This window comes from Hemiscyllium ocellatum, chromosome 1 (assembly GCF_020745735.1).
Source record: "Hemiscyllium ocellatum isolate sHemOce1 chromosome 1, sHemOce1.pat.X.cur, whole genome shotgun sequence".
NCBI lineage: Eukaryota > Metazoa > Chordata > Chondrichthyes > Orectolobiformes > Hemiscylliidae > Hemiscyllium > Hemiscyllium ocellatum.
The window spans coordinates 146261154-146280478 of NC_083401.1; the positions used below are offsets into that span (position 1 = coordinate 146261154).

At 43.4% G+C, this 19325-nt stretch overlaps 1 protein-coding gene across 1 annotated transcript in view; it reads right to left on the reverse strand.

Moving 5' to 3' along the window:
• LOC132818141 (fibrinogen gamma chain-like) overlaps positions 1-18783 on the reverse strand; it is a 58223-nt gene extending 39440 nt beyond the window's left edge. Inside the window, exon 1 of the mRNA XM_060828933.1 lies at positions 18665-18783. Coding sequence (XP_060684916.1) covers positions 18665-18783 — 119 coding nt within the window. The remainder of the gene's footprint in view (positions 1-18664) is intronic.
• Positions 18784-19325: the final 542 nt, after the last annotated feature.

Consider the following 19325-nt stretch of genomic DNA (forward strand, 5'->3'; position numbering starts at 1 on the left):
TTCCCACACACTTTATTGATCCAGTCTTGAAATCTTAGAAATACTCACTGATGATTGCTCAAAGAAATGGTAGAATGAGGGATATGTCGGGCCAGGAAGTTAAAGATTGTGGTTAAATGTAATTCTGCTGAACTGAACTGTTGGATCTAATCTGAAGCTGAACCCTTTAATATGATGGTAATGGTAGCCAACATAAAAGAGAGAATGTTAACTAAAAGAACAGGATTTCATCTTAGCAAGGAATGTGCGGTGGTTACTCCTACCAATGATATTATGACAATTGTATCTGTGACAGATGGATGGTTGAGCACACAACCTATGTTTCTCCCTTTTATTGGTTCCTTTACCACTTCCTGCAGGCCTAGGCTGGCAGATAAGTCCTCAAGGATTCAGTCAGCAGTGATAATACTGAGCCACACATGGTGATGGAAATGAAAAGTTCCCCACCTAAAGTATATTCTGTATCTTTGCAACTGTAGGTGCTTCTGCTAAATCATCTTTAACATGGGGGAGCCCTGATTCAACAACTGGCAGAGACTGGATGGTGATAATGAATAGGACATTTTGTTGCCCATGTTGATTATGGGACGACGTGGAGAAAGTGAGGACTGTAGATACTGGTGAGTCAGAGTCGAAAAATGTGGTGCTGGAAAAGCACAGTAGGTTAGGCAGCATCTGAGGAGCAGGAGAGTTGACAATTTGGGTATTAGCCTTTCCTGAGCAAGGCCTTGTACTCGAAATGTTGACTCTCTCCTGTTCGTCAGATGCTGCCTAACCTGCTGTGCTTTTCACGTGCCACCCTTTTTCAGCTTAGTTCAGTCTGTCTTAATTATACCACAAAGAGGACATTTGGTCTAATGGATTGCTACTCAAAAGTAACAATGAACACAATCATTTAATTCTCTCTCATGCTCACATTATAGCATCCACATACATACACCTTTTATTGGTTCCTTTACCACTTCCTGCAGTGGTAAATGTGTCTTTACATTTCATAAACTTTACAGTCCTGAACATAGAACATAGAACAATACAGCACAGAACAGGCTCTTCGGCTCACGATGTTGTGCCGAACATTTGTCCTAGCTTAAGCACCTATCCATGTACCTATCCAATTGCCACTAAAAGGTCACCAATGATTCTGACTCTGCCACTCCCACAGGCAGCGCATTTCGTGCCCCCACCACTCTCTGGGTAAAGAACCTACCCCTGACATCCCCCCTATACCTTCCACCCTTCACCTTAAATTTATGCCCCCTTGTAACACTCTGTTGTACCTGGGGAAAAAGTCTCTGACTGTCTACTCTATCTATTCCCCTGATCATCTTATAAACCTCTATCAAGTCACCCCTCATCCTTCGCCGTTCCAATGAGAAAAGGCCTAGCACTCTCAACCTATCCTCGTATGACGTATTCTCCATTCCAGGCAACAGCCTGCTAAATCTCCTCTGCACCCTCTCCAAAGCTTCCACATCTTTCCTAAAGTGAGGCGACCAGAACTGCACACAGTACTCCAAGTGTGGCCTTACCAAGGTCCTGTAGAGCTGCAATATCACCTCACGACTCTTGAATTCAATCCCTCAGCTAATGAACGTTAATACACCATAGGCCTTCTTACAAGCTCTATCCACCTGAGTGGCAACTTTTAAAGAGCTATGAACATAGACCCCAAGATCCCTCTGCTCTTCCACCTTACTAAGAACCCTACCGTTAACCCTGTATTCCACATTCGTATTTGTCCTTCCAAAATAGACAACCTCACACTTGACAGAGTTGAATTCCATCTGCCACTCCTCAGCCCAGCTCTGCATCACATCTAAGTCCCTTTGCAGCTGACAACAGCCCTCCTCACTATCCACAACTAAGTTAAAAATCACGTCAGATTTATTAGAAAGTACAAGCTTTTGGAGTATTGCCCCTTCAACAGGTAGCCATTGGAGCAGGATCATAGGACACAGAATTTATAGTAAACACCAAAGTGTCATACAACTTATGTGATGTATTGAACAAACCTATATTGCTGTTACATGTTTAATCACTGAAAACGAAGATGCAGTTATTGATTGATTAATATGTAAATCCCAGAATTTATTTCAAATCACAGCTCCAAGAAAACATATGGTTTTATCAGCATATATAAAAAAGGTGACATCTCAGCTCAGACAATGCATTAAATGTGAGGTTAGACTCTGTCTGTATCTCAACCTGGAATCAGACTGGTACTATTCCCTATGCCTCATCAATTAAAAAGCATACAGTATTGAGAAAAATCTTTAAAACCCAACCTTCAAACATCATTCATAACATGACGATAACTCCTTAAGATAGTGTATATGACTGAAAAGGTTAAGAGGTTTTAATCACAGATTTTCAAAGGTTATGCTCACCATCTTCCAAACAATCTCCATATGAGAAAGAAAATACCAGACATTAACTGTCTTTCCAGGATGATAAATGCACTGATATACTGTAGTGCAAAAGATGTGAACTAAACCACAAATATTCTACAATCTGCTAAGACATCTCAATTAGAACTGGCTCAGTAAAATTCATTGATTAGTTTTGATATTTGGCAAGTCTAAATACCGTGCAACCATTCTGTTTGGTGTAGCTAATTCCCATAACCAACCTCCTGATATTAGGAACACTCTGAATAGCAATCCTTTGACTTTCTGTACATCTTCTAATTGAGGTAGGGTTTGACTGAACTCTTTAACTTCTTCCCTCCTCATTACTGAGACATAGAAATGCCTGTTATTTAATCTCAACACAATCATATATAGGATTCATTCTATTTCAAACATAGAACATAGAATGTTACAGCGCAATACAGGCCTTTCAGCCCTCAATGTTGTGCCAACCTGTGAAATTAATCCGATACCCATCTAACCTATACCATTCCATTATTATCCAAATGTATGTCCAATGCCCGTTTAAATGCTTTTAACGTCAGTGAGTCTACTACTGTTGCAGGCAGGCCATTCCACACCCCTACTACTCTCTGAGTCAAGAAACTATCCCTGATATCTGTGCTATATCTATCACCCCTCAACTTAAAACTAATGTCCCCTCGTACTAGCCTTCACCATTTGAAGAAAAAGGTTCTCACTGTCCACCCCATCTGACCCTCTGATTATCTTATACATATTTAATAAAATATAACTTTTGTACTGTGTCTAGAAATGTCACTGATCTTTTGAAAGTCAATACTGATGCTGAAAAGCTAAGTAGGGTTTAGATATCAAAAGTGCTAGTGATTAAATTGCTAAGTAAAGTCAGGGATCTAATATTTTGATATTGAGTAGAGGTACACCTTGGAGAGTATTTCTGTACAGGAACTATCATGTCAGTCAGCTATTGTATGTGCAGCCTTCTATTTAGTTGGAGAATCATAGAGTCGTGCAACATGGAATCAAACCTTTTGGTCCACCTCATCCAAGATGAGTAAGTTTCCCAAGCTAAACAAGTCTCATTTTCCTGCATTTGCCCCATTTTCCTCCAAACCTTTCCTATTCATGTACCTGTCCAAATGTCTTACAAAATATTATAACTATACCTGCACCTACCACTTCCTTTGGAAATTCATTCCACACAAGATCCACCCTTTGTGTGAAAAACGTTGCCCCCCAAGTCCTTTTTAAATCTTCCCCTTCTCACCCTAAAAATATACTCTCTAGTTTTGAAATCCCCCACCTTAGGGAAAAGAACTTTGCCATTCACCTTATCCATGCCCCTCATGATTTTATAAACCTCGATAAAGTCACCTCTCAAATTTCTACGCTCCAGTGCAATAAGCCCCAGCTTATCCAACCAATCCTCATAACTAGAACCCTCCAGTCATGGTAGCATCCTTATAAACCTTTTCTGAACCTTTTCCAATGTAATAATATTCTTCCTAAAGCAGGATGACCAGAGTGTATACAGTGCTCCAAAAGTGGCCTCACCAGCATCCTGTACCACCTCAACACAATGTCCCAACTCCTATATTAAATGGTCTAAGCAATAAATGCAAGTGTGCAAAATGTCTTTTTAACCACCCTGTCTACCTACGGTGCACCTTTCAAGGAACTAGGTACCTGAACTCCTAAGTCTCTCTCTTTGACAACACTGCCCAGGAGCCTACCATTAAGTGTATAAGTCCTGCCCTTGTTTGTTTTACCAAAATGCATTACCAATACCTTGCATTTAGCCAAATTAAACTCCATTTGCAACTCCTTAGCCCATGGCCTCATTTGATCAAGATATCTTTGCTGTCTTTGATAAACTTCTTCACCATTATTATAACCACCAATTTTGGTGTCATCCACAAACCTATTAACCATGCCTCCTAAATTGCCATCCAAATCATTTATAAAAATAACGAACAAGAGTGGACCCAACACAGATGTGGAGCACAGGCCTTCAGTCCGAAAAGAAACCCTCCACCACCACCCTCATGTAAATCCTATTTCTCAAAATTCCTTCCAACAAACTTCCCACCATTGATTTCAAACTCACAGGTCGACAGTTCCCAGGCTTCTCGATACAGTCTTGCTTAATAAAGGCTCAACTTTAGCCACCCTGCTGTCCTCCAGCACCTCATAAAGACAATAGAACTGAGTATCTATAGAATATAGCTGACACTCAATGTGATGCTATCTAATAATAAAGTGACATACGATAAATTTCTAACCCAATCTGAACATTCATTCCCACATAGTAACTTCCTAATCTCAAATAGAGTTGGAAACATAGAATCCCTACGGTGTGGAAACAGGCCATTTTGACCAACAAGTCCACACTGGGCCTCTGATGAATATTCCACCTAACCCATTCCCCTACCCTATTGCTCTACACTTCCCCTGACTAATGTACCTAGTCTACACATCCCTGAACACTATGGGCAATTTAGTATGGCCAATTCACCTAACATGGACATCTCTGGACTGTGAGAGGAAACCAGAGCATCCAAAGGAAACCCGCGCAGACACAGACTGAGCACAGTAACCACTCATTTATTCACATGAAGGGAGAGGGAATGCCAGACTGGGCCAGACTAAGCCATCATTTAGAGTGATAAAGTCATAGAGGTGTAAAGCATGGAAACAGACCCTTCGGTCCAACCTGTCCATGCCAACCAGATATCCCAACCCAATCCAGCCCCACCTGCCAGCACCTGGTCCACATCCCTCCAAACCCTTCCTATTCATATACCCATCCAAATGCTTCTTAAATGTTGCAATTGTACCAGCCTCCACCACTTCCTCTGGCAGCTCATTCCATACAAGTACCACCCTCTGTGTGAAAAAGTTGCCCCTTATGTCTCTTTTATATCTTACCCCTCTGACCCTAAATCTCTGGCCTCTCGTTCTGGACTCCCCGACCCCAGGGAAACTACTTTGTTTATCTTATCCATGCCCCTCATAATTTTGTAAACCTCTATAAGGTCACCCCTCAGCCTCCGACACTTGAGGGAAAACAGCCCCAGCCTGTTCAGCCTCTCCCAATAGCTCAAATCCTCCAACCCTGGCAACATCCTTGTAAATCTTTTCTGAACCCTTTCAAGTTTCACAACATCTTTCCCATAGGAAGGAGGCCTGAAGTGCACGCAGTATTCCAACAATGGCTAACCAATATCCTGTATAGCCGCAACATGACCTTCCAACTTCTGTACTCAATACTCTGACCAATAAAGGAAAGCATACCAAACACCTTCTTCATTATCCTATCTACTCCACTTTCAAGGAGCCATGAACCTGCACTCTGAGATCTCTTTGTTCAGTGACACTCCCTCGGACCATACCATTAAGTGTACAAGTCCTGCTAAGATTTGCTTTCTCAAAAATGCAGCACATTGCATTTACCTGAATTAATCTCCATCTGCCACTTCTTAGCCCATTGGCCCATCTGGGCAAGATCCTGTTGTAATCTGAGGTAACCCTCTTCGCTGTTCACTACACCTCCAATTTCGTGTCATCTGCAAACTTACTAACTGTAACTCTTATGCTCGCATCCAAATCACTTATGTAAATGACAAGATGTAAAGGGCCCAGCACCGATCCTTGTGGCACTCCACTGGTCACAGGCCTACATCTGAAAAACAACCCTCCGCCACCATGCTCTGTCTTCTACCTTTGAGCCAGTTCTGTATCCAAATGGCTAGTTCTCCCTTTATTCCATGAGATCTAACCTTGCTAATCAGTCTCCCATGGGGAACCTTGTCGAACGCCTTACTGAAGTCCATATAGATCACATCTACTGCTCTGCCCTCATCAATCTTCTTTGTTACTTCTTCAAAAAACTCAATCAAGTTTGTGAGATATGATTTCCCACACACAAAGGCATGTTAGCTATCTCTAATCAGTCCTTGCCTTTCCAAATACATGTACATCCTGTCCCTCAGGATTCCCTCCAACAACTTGCCCACCACTGAGGTCAGGCTCACCGATCTACAGTTCCCTGGCTTGTCTTACCGCCCTTTTTAAACAGTGGCACCACGTTTGCCAACCTCTAGTCTTCCGGCACCTCACTTGTGACTATCAATGATACAAATATCTCAGCAGGAGGCCCAGCAATCACTTCTCTAGCTTCCCACAGAGTTCTCGGGTACACCTGATCAGGTCCTGGGGATTTATCCACCTTTAACCGTTTCAAGGCATCCAGCACTTCCTCCTCTGTAATCTGGACATTTTGCAAGATGTCACCATCTATTTCCCTACAGTCTATATCTTCCATATCCTTTTCCACAGTAAATACTAATGCAAAATATTCATTTAGTATCTCTCCATTTTCTGTGGCTCCACACAAAGGCTGCCTTATTGATCTTTGTGAGGTCCTATCTCTCCCTAGCTACCCTTTTGTCCTTAATATATTTGTATTCTCCTTAATTCTATTTGCCAACACTATCTCATGTCCCCTTTTTGCCCTCCTGATTTCCCTCTTAAGTATACTCCTACTTCATATATACTCTTCTAAGGATTCACTCGATCTATCCTGTCTGTACCTGACATATGCTTCCTTCTTTTCCTTAACGAAACCCTCAATTTCTTTAGTCAGCATCACTGCAACCAACTACTGAACATTTTTCTGGGAGCAGTTGGTTGGAAAGATAACTTTAGAAGGCAGCAAATAAATCTGACAAAATGTAAGCAATTAATAATCATGCAGAAGACAGGATTTGTTACTGAGGAAGTTTAAAATAGTTATCAAATTCCCTGTTTAATGGCGTTGTGGGTGGACCCATATCATGTGGACTGCGGTGGTTCAAGAAAGCAGCTCATATCCCCTTCTCAAGGGCTACAAGGGACAGACAATCAATGTTGGCCCAGGCAATGGTGTCCATTCCCCACAAATGAAGTAAAAAAAACATATTTATGCAATCCTTTTATTTATCGTGGGTTTCAGTCAAAAGATATCAAGTGAATTATTGATGAAAAGAACAAGGACAAAGAGTACACATCAGGTTTTCTTTAAAACTACATACAGAAATGCAGTTTAAGTTGCTTTTTGTAGCATTGACCTTTTGTTCTGTTTGTTAAGTAAATATTTTATTAATCAGAGAAAACAGACATCTGAGTAAGAAAATAAGTTTGTGAAAACACTTACAGTATTGATAAAGTGGTCTGGTTCATATTGGCCCAGAAAAACAAATTTACCTTCAGTTGCTCAGTTTTTGTATACAAGAACATGTCAATAATTCCTCTAGAAATTATGCAATAATAAATAGAGCCTTGGACATCCTTCATTTTGTTCAACAAAAGTCAACATATTTGCACAAAGGTTCAAACCTTGGTTAGTTTCTAATCATGAAACCCATGTTTGAGAGAACTATGTATATCGAAACACTCATTGCTTTTTCTCTTAGAAATGTTTTGCTATATTCCTCCAAAAAAGACTTGAGGACCTAAGTGCTCTTTAAAAAATGATTAAAACATTAAATAGTTCATCATGCCAGCCTCAAGTATGTTCTCGCAGTTTGATACACATTTTAAAAGCAATTTTATAAATAACATGCATGAAAGTAAATAAAGGGATGCAACATGTGAGCACTCTCCCAGGTTTTGCAACATAGCAAGAATATTAGGAAGACCATGCTGTACTGAGTCAATATTGCTGTGGAGACAGAGAAGGGATTAAAATTTTAATTATTCTATTGAATCACTGACTCAATCTCCTAATTCTGCATTTTTTAAGAGTCACATTGTGTTACCATTTGATATGATTACTGGGCAATCAGAAATCTGACTCGTTAGATTTGCTTTTTTCTTTCCCCCCCCCCCCCCCCCCCCCCCCCCGACCCTTTTAACAGAATGGTCTTGTAGTGAAACACAAACACACAATGCTACAGATCTGGTTTTAACAACAAAAAATGTTTAGTGCACAGAAAAATGAAAATGTGAATCTCCGCTGGACACATTCCAGTGCCAATATGTCCTTCCTGAGGTGTGGGGACCAAAACTGGACACAGTACTCCAAATGGGGCCTAACCAGAGCTTTATAAAGTCTCAGTAGCACAATGGTGCTTTTATATTCCAACCCTCTTGAGATAAATGACAGCATTGCATTCGCTTTCTTAATCACGGATTCAACCTGCATGTTTACCTTTAGAGAATCCTTGACGAGCACTCCCAGATCCCTTTGTACTTTGGCTTTACAAATTTTCTCACCGTTTAGAAAGTAGTCCAGGCTTTTATTCTTTTTGCCAAAGTGCAAGACCTTGCATTTGCTCACGTTGAATTCCATCAGCCATTTCCTGGACCACTCTCCTAAACTGTCTAGATCCTTCTGCAGCCTCCCCACTTCCTCAGTACTACCTGCCTGTCCACCTAACTTCGTATCATTGGCAAACTTCGCTAGAATGCCCCTAGTCCCTTCATCCAGATCATTAATATATAATGTGAACAGCTGCGGCCCCAACACTGAACCCTGCGGGACACCGCTTGTCACCGGCTGCCATTCCGAAAAAGAACCTTTTATCCCAACTCTCTGCCTTTTGTCAGACAGCCAATCCTCAATCCATACCAGTAGCTCACCTCGAACACCATGGGCCTTCACCTTCCTCAGCAGCCTCCCGTGTGGCACCTTATCAAAGGCCTTTTGGGAGCCTAGTTAGACCACATCCACTGGGTTTCCCTGGTCTAACCTACTTGTCACCTCTTCAAAGAATTCCAACAGGTTTGTCAAACACGACCTCCCCTTACTAGATCCATGTTGACTTGTTCTAATCAGACTCTGCTCTTCCAAGAATTTAGAAACCTCATCCTTAATGATGGATTCTAGAATTTTACCAACAACTGAGGTTAGGCTAATTGGCCTATAATTTTCCATCTTTTGTCTTGATCCTTTCTTGAACAAGGGGGTTACAACAGCGATCTTCCAATCATCCGGGACTTTCCGAACTCCAATGACTTTTGAAAGATCTCAAGCAATGCCTTCGCTATTTCCTCAGCTATCTCTCTCAGAACTCTAGGGTGTATCCCATCAGGGCCAGGAGATTTATCAATTTTAAGACCTTTTAGCTTTTATAATGGCAACCATATACAACTCAGCCCTCTGACTCCCTTTAATTGTTGGGATATTACTTATGTCTTCCACTGTGAAGACTGACGCAAAGTACTTGTTAAGTTCTGCTATTTCCTTATCTCCCATCACTAGGCTTCCAGCATCAGTTTGAAGTGGCCCAATGTCTACTTTTGCCTGTCATTTGTTTCTTATGTATTGAAAGAAACTTTTACTATCATTTCTAATATTACTGGCTAGCCTACCTTCATACTTGATCCTCTCCTTCCTTATTAGAACTTCTGGTTTTAAACTCAACTCCTTACATTAAGGTAACAGCTTTCTGAACAATCCGAAAACCCTTTCTCAGGAGCAACCACTTTGAGCACAAGCTTCAACCAAGAACTGACCAAACTGTCCAACTGATAATCAAAGGCATTTTTTTCAAGCGATTAATGTTTTCCCCTCCCAGCACCAAAATAATTCCAGAACCTTCCAGCTGAAAGCCTAATACAGTACACTATTCAGAGTTCAAAAATCCAAACTTAAATTTTATTGAAATATATTTAAATAATACACTTTAAATTACAATCCCCACTCCTTTTCAACTTTAATCCCATCAACTAGGGAAAGTTCCCAATCTTCCTCCTTTTCTTGAGGGACTTCCAGAAAGAGATAGGAATTTCAAGAGCAGCTGGCTGAATATATATCTACATGTCTGATATTGGCAGAAATCACAGCCCAGAAATATTGTATAAGAAGCATCGCTGTAAATTAGCAATTGTACATCTATTCTCCGAAGATAGATAGATCCATTTTACACTACTTCATCACAATATACTTGTTCTGTGGTTCAATACATGTGATAAACTGCAGACATTAGGCATGCTGCACAGAAACGGTATCCATTATGAGTTCACACATCTACATAAAAGTACCTTTGCAAACATCCTTGGAGTTGGGAGGTACAAAAAAATTATGGTATTGACATTTTTTTCCATCAATTGTACAGCAAATCAAATCATTCAAGTTTAACCAAGTCAGTCTGGAAGGCACAACTGATGTGAAAAATTAAAGCACAAGACAGCATTCTGAGGCAGGTGGTGTTTATTTTCGTGCAAGATCTTGCAAATAAGGCAGATGAGTTGAGCGTATTGATTAACGCATTGCAAGATGATACCATTGCTATCATGGAGGCTTGGGTGAGGGAGGGGCAGGACTGGCAGCTTGATATTCTGGGATGTAGAATATTCAGGGAAGACAGGGGAGTGGGGACAATGTGATATGTAAAGAGGGGTTGGTGTTGCAGTAGTAAGGAAGATTGCTTTCTTAGGAAGCTCCTCAAAGGAGACCATATGGCAATTACATTTTTGGGAGAGTACTTTACACCTCCTAACAGCCAAAAGGGGATAGAAGGACAAGTAGTAGGCAAATATCAGATGTATAAAAACAGTAGGGTAATAATAGGAGGAGGATTCAAATTCCCCAACATTAACTGGGATAGACAAAGTGAAAAAGGGTTGGAGGGGAAATTCTTAATGTGCATCAAGGAAAACATTTTTTTTCAGCCAACTCATCGGCAGTCCTACAAGAGGGACGTCATAGCCTCATGGTATTATTACTGGACATGATTACTGGACTGTTCATTCAGAGATGTGGTAATGTTCAAATCCCAGTATGGCAGATGGTTCAATTTGATTAGATTAGATTACTTACAGTGTGGAAACAGGCCCTTCGGCCCAACAAGTCCACACTGACCCGCCGAAGCGCAACCACCCACACCCCTACATTTACCCCTTTACCTAACACTACGGGCAATTTATCCTGGCCAATACACCTAACCTGAACATCTTTGGACTGTGGGAGGAAACCGGAGCACCCGGAGGAAACCCACGCAGACACGGGGAGAATGTGCAAACTCCACACAGTCGGTCACCTGAGTCAGGAATTGAACCCAGGTCTCTGGCGCTGTGAGGCAGCAGTGCTAACCACTGTGCCACCGTGCCGCCCAAAAATAAATTCTGGTATTAAGAGACTAATATTGAACATGAATCTGTTGTCAGAAAAGCCTATCTCATTCACCAATATTTGGGAAGAAGAGGAACTGCAATCCTTACCTTGTATGGCCTACATGTAACCCCAGACCAACAATAATAGAGTTGACAATAAATGCTGGCCTAGTCTGCATTGTACTCATTCCATGAATGAATTAAGAAAGGGTGGTGCTGAACCTAGTTTTGGTAAATAAAGTCAAGTAAGTGATTTAAATGTCAGTGAAGGAACATTTTGGTGATCTTGACCCCGACACGGTCAGATTTAACGTCATTTTGGAAAAGTACAAAGATGGACCTGAAATAAAGATTCTGAATTCAGTGTAGGGTGACTTTAATATAATGAGACAGGATTTGATGTAAGTGAACTGGGAGCAGCTACTTGTAGGAAACTACAGAAACTACACTGACTCCACACGTCAGTGGAGTGGATGCCACTCAAAAAGGTAATATTAAGAATGCAGGGCCAACAAATCCAGAGAATCCTGGATGTCATGGGTTGTTAAGGATTGGATGAGGAATAAAAAGGGACCTTATGGCAGTCACAATGGCCTCAAACAATGGAAGCCCTGTACAGCTCATGTAGTTCCATTATTCAAGAGGGAAGATTGGAAACCAAGAAACTACAGGGCAATGAATCTAATATCAGTCTAAAAATTATTGGTAAAAGTTCTGAGGGACATAATTAATCTCTACTTGGAGAGACAAGGATTAATCAAGGAAAGTCAATATGGCTTTGTTGGGGGTGGATCATGTCTAATAAATTTGATAGAATTTTTCAGAGAGGTTACCAGGTGTGCAAATGAGAATGGTGGAGATCTAGGGATGTGCGGGATCCAGGGGGTAATGATCAAAGGTTGTTCTTTGCCTGGAAGCCTACGTCCAGTGGCATAGCATAGGGCTCGGTAATGAGTTCCTTGGTGTTTGTGGAGAAAGTCATGATTCAGTAATAACAATGTAGTATGCATCATCATTAAACTCACGGATGGTATTGGTAGCATCAGGAATAACTCAGATAAAACTACAGAATGACATAGTGGGTGGCACAGTGGTTAGCACTGCTGCCTCACACTGCCAGAAGACCTGGGTTCAATTCCCACCTCAGGCAACTGACTGTGTGGAGTGTGCACATTCTCCCTGTGTCTGTGTGGGTTTCCTCCCACAGTCCAAAGATGTGCAGGTCAGGTGAATTGGCCATGCTAAACTGCCCACTGTGTTAGGGGTATGGGTGGGTTGGACTTGTTGGGCCGAAGGGCCAGTTTCCACTATTGTAAGTAACCCAATCTAGATGGGCTTTTCTTATGTGTGTACAGTGGCAAATTTACTACTGGAAATTGTGTGATGATATGTTTTGGGAGGGCTAACAAGACAATGGAATACATCGTAAATAGTAAAACCTTAGGAAGTACAAAGAATCTTAAGAGACCTTGGTTTGCATGTTTGACCTTGGTTTGACATACAACCTTGAAGTCAACAGGACAGATAGATAATCATGCCTGACACATTTATTAGAATTCTTCGAGGAGGTAACAAGCAGGATGGATAAAGGCGAAGCAGTCAAGGTAATATATTTGGATTTACAGCAGCCAAGGTGTCATGCAAGAGGCTACTAAATAAGACATGGACCAATGGTGTTGGTGTGGTGCATATTTATGGATAGACAATTAGCTAACTAACAGAATACACAGTTGTGATAAGTGGGGATATTTTCAGGATGGCAACCTGCAATTAATGAGATTCTACAAGGATCAGTCTTGAGGCCCCAATTATTTACAATATATATGTTAATGACTTAGATAAGGAAAATATATTTACAATAGACAAGTTTCTAGATGACGCAAAAATAAGCGGGAAGTCTAGTGGTGAGCAAGTCACAAAGAGTCTGCAAACAGATATAGAGAAGCAGGAGAGTCGATGTTTTGGGCATCAGCCCTTCATCAGGAATGTGGAGGGGGGAAAGGGGCTGAGAGATAAAAAGAAGGATGGAGGTAGGGCTGGTGGGAAGCTAGCTGGGAAGGCAATAGGTTGATGGAGGTTGTGGGGTGATTGTGATAGGTCGGTGGCGAGGGTGGAGCAGATAGGCAGGAAGGAAGATTGACAAGTAGGTCAGGTCAAGAGGGCGGTGCCAAGTTGGAGGGTTGGATCTGGGAGGAGGTGCAGGGAGGGGAGATGAGGAAACTAATGAAATCAATGTTGATCCCATGTGTTTGAAGGGTTCCAAAGCGGAAGATGAAGCGTTTTCCTCCAGTCATTGGGTGACTTGGATTTGATGGTGTGGAGGAGGCGCAGGACTTGCATAACCTTGTTGGAGTGGAAGGGGGAGTTGAAGTGGTCAGCTAAAGAGCAGTGGGGTTGTTGGATGCATGTGTCCCAGAGATGTTCCCTGAAACACTGTGAGTTGGACTGCCTGTCTACATAACCGATTTATCCTCCATGGACTCCAGAGTACATTCAGATCATCATAATTTGGATCCGACCATGACAACCACCATGGACAGCAAATCCAAAACTTCCAGAAACGGTTCTCTCTCCGGATTCTCCACTGCACCCTTGCAGCTATGCACTGCCACCTACTGTCCCTGCAGTGAGCTCTGCCCCAGTTCAGGGCCACACTCTCCCAGACCTGCAAAGGACCTCTGCTGTTCTTCATCCTGAGAAGGATTCACACACTGAACAAACACTGTTTCTCCAGCTTATCGGATTTCAAGGAATCTAAGTACACCAAACTCTCATGTACTTAACTATAAACCAGAGATTCCTTGACCACTCCAGACCCTTTTCCCAGCCTCTGGAACAGGTTGGACGCCATTATCCATGCAGCAGCTACAGTCACACCACCACTGCAAATTATGATGCCACTTCCTCCCCGCCACCAAAGTGACCATGGCCACCGCCAAAGATACTGCCTCCACGATCGCCGCCAGGACCACCACCTCTGTGATTGCCACCGAAAGCTTCACGAGTGGTGCCCACTACATCACTTCAACCCCCCCCCCCCCCGTGATTGCTGCTGCCTATGCCATTTATGCCCCCACTAATGTCACTCACTGGAACACTGCTGCCGAACATGCCAACTCCGTGCATACCACCAAAAGCATTGCTTACGCTTACCCCGCTACAGACACCACTCACGCTCCTACGGTTGCTGCTGAACATGCCACTTCTGCTGCCACTGACATCAGTCACTAAAGCTCTGCTGACCAGGTGGCCTCCATTCAGCCGCTGAAGACATCGCTTCAGTCAACACCACCCAGAAGGTCACTACCATCCCCAAGGGTGCCACCGAATACACTGCTTATGTCCCCCAACCGCGGCCATTTATGTCACTTCCTCTGGTGACATAACCCTTGACATCACCAACGATCACATGACCGCTCCCACTCTAGAGACATTCACTGCCCCCACTCCCAACTCCAGCTCTACTCCAAGTCCTAGCCCATAGCCGTGCCAGGTTTTTACCATTCCCCCAGCCCACCCCCTCACTGAGGATGAACGATCAGTGCTCAGTAAAGGTCTCACCTTCATCCCACTATGCTCCCAGGTCAATAAATTCCATACACATTGCGACCTTGAATTTTTCTTCCGCCACCTCCGCCTCTGTGCTTTCTTAGTAATCATGACTCCCAACAACACTTCGAGGACCTCCTTGCCCACCTTCAGCATGTTTGATCCATTGAACACCCCGTCCTGGGCTCTTAACCACCCTCGATCTCTTCATCTCCGACTACCACTGTGACATTGACTGCCTCAACCTGTCTACCCCACTCACCCACTCCTTCCACTTTCTCCTCTCCAACCCCAATATCACCATTAAAGCTGCGGAGAAGGAGGTTGCAGTGATAGTTTGGCACACTGACCTCTATACCACTGAAGCCAGGTGCCTACTCATGTACACCTCCTCCTACCGCACCCTCAACCATGACATCACCTCCCATCACCAAACTATCATCTCCCAGACCATTCACAATCTCATCACCTCAGGGGATCTCCCATCCACAGCTCCAACCTCATAGTCCCGGAACCCCACATCTTACCCAAAATCCACAAACCTGACTGCCCCAGTCAGCCCATCATCTCCACCTGCTCCTGCCCCACTGAACTTATCTCCTCATATCTCGACACCATCCTGTACCCCTTGGTCCAGAAACTCCCCAAATACATTCGGGACACCACCCACATCCTCCACCTCCTCCATGACTTTCATTTCCCCAGACCCCATGCCTCATCTTCACCTTGCACATCTAGACCCTGTACCCATCCATCCACCATGATGCGGGTCTCCAAGCCCTCTGTTTCTTTATCTCCCACCGACCCAACCAGTACCCTTCCACTGACACACTCATTCAATTGGTGGAACTGGTCCTCACCCTCAACAACTTCTCCTTTGAATCCTCCCACTATCTTCAGACCAAAGGGGTAGCCATGGGCACCCAGTTGGGCCCCAGCTATTCCTGCCTCTTCATTGGATACGTGAACTATTCCATCTTCCACAGTTACTTTGGCACCATTCCCCACCTCTTACTCTGCTACATTAATGTCTGTATCGGCACCACTTTGTGCACCCACAAGGAGGTTGAACAGCTTATCAATTTCATGAACACCTTCCACCCTGATCTCAAGTTCACCTGGATGACCTTGGACACCTCCCTACCCTTATTGAACCTCTCCATCTTCATTTCCGCCTGACTCTACACAGACACCTAATTCAAACCCAGCGACTCCCACAGCTACCTGAACTACACCTCCTCCCATCCTACCTCCAGTAAAAATGCTATCCCTTACTCCCAGTTCCTCCACCTCTGCCACATCTGCTCCCAGAAGGAACAATTCCATTCCAGAACTTCCCAGATGGACTCCTACTTCAAGGAGTGCAAGTTTCCCTCCCATGTAGTCAATGATGACCTCCAACGCATCTCCGCCACTTCCTGCATCTTCACCCTTGAACCCCAACCCTCCACCACAACAAGGATAGAATCCCCCTCCCCCAAGTCCTCACCTTCCACCTGACTAATCGCTGGATACAGTGCATTATCTTCAGCCATTTACACCACTGCAGTCAGACCCCACCACCAGAGATATATTTCACTCCCTACCCCTATCTGCAGTCCACAGAGACCATTCCCTTCATGACTCGTATGTTAGATCCACACATCCCACCAACCCACTCTCTACTCCTGGCACCTTACCTTGCCACCCTAAGAGGTATAAAACCTGCACCCACACCTACCCTCTCACTTTCGTCCAAGGCCCCAAAGGTTCCTTCCACATCCAGCAGAGAGTTTCCTTCACATCCACCCACTTCATCTACTGTGTCCATTGCTCTCGATGTGGTCTCCTCTACTTTGGAGAGACAGGACGCCAACTCACAGGGCGTTTCAGAGAACATATTTGTGACACACGCACCACCCAACTCCACCGCCCTGTGGCCAAACACTTCAACACTCCCTCCCACTCCACCAAGGAAAATCAATTTGTGGGTCTCCTCCACCACCAAATCTTAGCCTCACCTTCCGCCTTGGGAGCCTTCAACCACATGGGGTCAACATTGACTTCACTAGTTTCCTCATCTCCCCTCCCCCAATTTCATCCCAGATCCAACCCTCCAATTCAGCACTGCCATCTTGAATTGTCCTACCTGTCCATCTTCCCAACCATCAGTACCGCCATGCCCTCCAACCAATCACAATCACCTCTCACCTGCATCCAACTATTGCCTTACCACCTACCTTCTCCCGCACCTCCCCCCCTTCGCCCATTCCCGATGAAGGATTTATGTCCAAAACGTCGATTCCCCTGTTTCACAGATGCTGCCTGACCTGCTGTGCTTTTCCTGTGCCACATTTTTCAACTCTGTCTCTCCAGCATCTACAGTCCTTACCTTCTCCCTGCATACAGGTATAGACAGGCTCGGTGAGTAGACAAAAACTTAGTAGATCAAATGTAATTTCAAAAAAGTCAAGTTATGCGCTTCATTAGGAAAAATAGAAAAATTGTTTGTTATTTAATCAGTGAAAGACTACAGAAAGTAGTAAAACAGAAATATTTGTGGATCCTTATGCATAAATCACAAAAACCTAGCATCCATGTTCAGCAGGTAATAGGAAAGGCAGATTGAATATTGCCCTTTATTTTGAGTTGTAGAGTCATTGAGATGTACACCATGGAAACAGACCTTTCGGTCCAACTCATCCACGCCAACCAGATATCCTAAACTAATCTATATCCCTCGAAACCTCTCCTATTCATCCCATCCAGAAGCCTCCACCACTTCCACCAGCAGCTCATTCCATACATGCATCACTCTCTGCGTGAAAATGTTGCCACTTAGATCTTTCCTCTCTCACCCTCAACCTATGTCCTCTACATCAAGACTCCCCCACCTCAGGGAAAAAACCATTTGTATTTACCCTATCCATGCCTCTCATGATTTTATAAACCTCTGTAAAGTCACTCCTCAGCCTCCAACGCTCCAGGGAAAACAACCCCAGTCTATTCAGCTCTTCCTATAGCTCAAAGTCTCCAACCCCGGCAACATCCTTGTAAATCTTTTCTGAACCCTTTCAAGTTTCAGAACATTCTTCCGATAGGCGGGAGACCAGAAGTGCATACAATATTTCAAAGCAGATGCAGTATAAAAATAATAAGATCTTTCAAAATCTAGAGAAGACATTAATTACAGCATCCTTAGTATACCATGAACAGTTTGGTTCCCTTTTCTAAGCAAAGATACACAGACATTGGAAGCAGTCCAGTAAAGATCCAGTTTGGTCTAGGCAATGGAGGGATGTTTTTATGAGGAGAGGTTGAGTAGGCTGGGCCTGTACCTATTGAATGAGAAGAGACCTTATTGAGTCATAGAAGCTTCTTAGGGGACTCGCCAGAGTAGTTGCTGAGAAGTTGTTTCCCCTTGTGGAAGAACTACAGGGCATAATCTCAGAATAAGACAGGGTAATGAATCTATGGAGTTTCTTTTTACCAGAGATGGTTGTTAAGACTGGTTCGTTAAAGATATTCAAGATATGAAGGCGCTGATATTCCTTAAGCGCAAAGCCTATGTGAAAGAAAATATGAAAGGTAGGGCTGGGGTTAAATCAAAATACAATTAGAGGGGGAAACAAAGCACTCCCACACCCCACCTCTCCTTGAAAACCTCGAGGGTGTTGGTAGACATGGCGTGCTCCTTCTCCAGGGACACACTGGCACGGACGTAACTGCGGAAGAGGGGCAGGCAATCAGCCATAATGACCCCGTCCATGACCCGCTGTCTGGACCTGTTAACAGCCAGTGTGGCCAGGCCCAAGAGCAGACCCACATGGGTCTGTGTCATTACAATCACTAGAATCACATTTACAATGTATTTCAATGAACATTTCATATACTGTGGCATAAAAGGCTATGGGCCAAATGCTGAAAAATGGGATTAGAGTTCTTGATGGCTGTTGCAGACATGATGGGCTGAAGGGTCTCTTTCCATAATGTGTAACGTTCTGACTCTTGCATTTTTTAAGAAAATACAATTGGCAGGGAGTTAATATATTCCACTGGATCCTGCCATCTTCAAAAACTGTGATAGATCCACAGAAAACAATATGTTCCTATGGGGTGATATTGAGATATTGTGTTTACATTCAGCAGAACTTCAATGTTCCCATTGTCATCAGTTTTCCGTATTGCTCCCACTCACTTGGAGCATCTTGGTTGATGACTGAAGTGGACTATTTTGAGAGGTATGTTCTGCTACAGCTGACACATGAAGTTCCAAGTATCATAATGGATCGCTGCTTGGAGTATTGCACA